This window comes from Lutra lutra, chromosome 9, assembly GCF_902655055.1.
Source record: "Lutra lutra chromosome 9, mLutLut1.2, whole genome shotgun sequence".
NCBI lineage: Eukaryota > Metazoa > Chordata > Mammalia > Carnivora > Mustelidae > Lutra > Lutra lutra.
This window is the reverse complement of record NC_062286.1, coordinates 114,646,410-114,647,768: the sequence shown is the minus strand read 5'-3', so window position 1 is coordinate 114,647,768 and position 1,359 is coordinate 114,646,410. Positions and strand designations below refer to the sequence as shown.

The window sequence follows — 1,359 nt, the reverse complement described above, 5'->3', positions numbered from 1 at the left end:
CTTGGCAGGAAGCCTGCATCTCTCTCTGCCTCTTCCTGACACTTTGCCTGCTTGTGCGTGCTCTCGCTCTGGCACGCGCGCTCTCTCTCCCTCTCTGACAAATAAGTTAATTAATTAAAAATATTTTTTTTTTGTAGGAGCAAGTATGATTTATTATGGGTAAATGGTAGGAAAAAATTTACTCATATCCATAGATAAGTTCCTTAAGTCATAAAGAAACACTGTTATTAAAAGTTTGCTTTATTTTTCTGTTGAATCAAGTATTAGTCCCCAGTTTACAATTTGATTTTTTTATTCCTTCCAAACAGTAGCACAGTTAATATCACCTCATCCATAGCTAAATAATAAGTCAAATTAGTCCCAGTGGTTCTATCCACGTCTAGATTGTTCAGGTGGTCAGGAACTCTTACTTGTTTGCTTTAGCTTTTAGTTCTTGGTTATATCTCCAAATACGGAAGAGCTGAGAAGCACCTGCTGCCCCCACAAAGAAATTAACAGCAAACAGACTCCAGTTTTTTGGGATAATTACAAGTGAGTATCTTGACCAAATAAATCCTGTGGCCATTAAAACAGCAGATTGAGCTGTGCTCAGTTTCTCAGCAGGTCTGGCCATGTCAGCCAAGCCAGCACACACCAAGCCCCATTTCATAATTGGAGCCCAGAAAAAAACTGTTCTGGGACCTGCCGGGTGGTTGTACAGCGGCCTCAGTTTCTCCGGCAGCAGCAGCTCCACCTTGTCCAGGGCCCGGTGGTAGGTGGCCCGAAGGCCCCGGGCGTCGGCGGCCGACATCTCTGCGGACCGGCGCGTCGTGGGCGCCCGAGGGGGACAGCGGCCGCGGGCTCCTCCTTTCTCCAGCGAGGGCAGCCGTGGCAAACGGGGGCCTCAGTCTAAAAATATTTTTAAAAATTAAGAGAGGTTAGTACTATTCTGGGTATCAATCGAAGATAGAGCTCACAGGATTTGCCAATGGGTTCGATATTAGGAATGGGAGAAAGGAGGAATTGAGTTAACTCCCATCTCTTGTGGGTTGTCCTGAGTAAGGCAAAGAAGGAGGTTTCTGGGGGTAAGAGGTAGTCCGTGTTCCACCTGCTGAGGAAGGTGTCTTTCACAGTGGACCTGCTGAAGTTTGTGTCCGGGAGATCTCTGAACATCTACCCCCTCACTAACCTTCAAGTACAAGTCTTCCCCACTTTTCTCAAAGTTCATGGTAAGACACTTGTCTTTTTGGAAAGATCCATGTTATTACCCACTCCAGTAGCAGGAAGAAACTTGAAGAGGATTTCCTCTTAAGAAAAAAAGTCAAAAAGTGGGCATTGCATTCAGCATCTGTTCTGTGGGGAACCACTACGGAGGCTGCG

General features: G+C 46.0%; 1 protein-coding gene across 1 annotated transcript; it reads right to left on the bottom strand.

The window, feature by feature from the left end:
- Nucleotides 1-224: 224 nt before the first annotated feature.
- On the bottom strand, nucleotides 225-831 carry LOC125108934 (mitochondrial pyruvate carrier 2-like). The gene has a single exon (XM_047745425.1). It carries the CDS (start codon nucleotides 788-790, stop codon nucleotides 407-409), a length of 384 nt encoding a protein of 127 aa, XP_047601381.1. The 5' UTR covers nucleotides 791-831; the 3' UTR covers nucleotides 225-406.
- Between the last annotated feature and the right edge of the window lie 528 nt (nucleotides 832-1,359).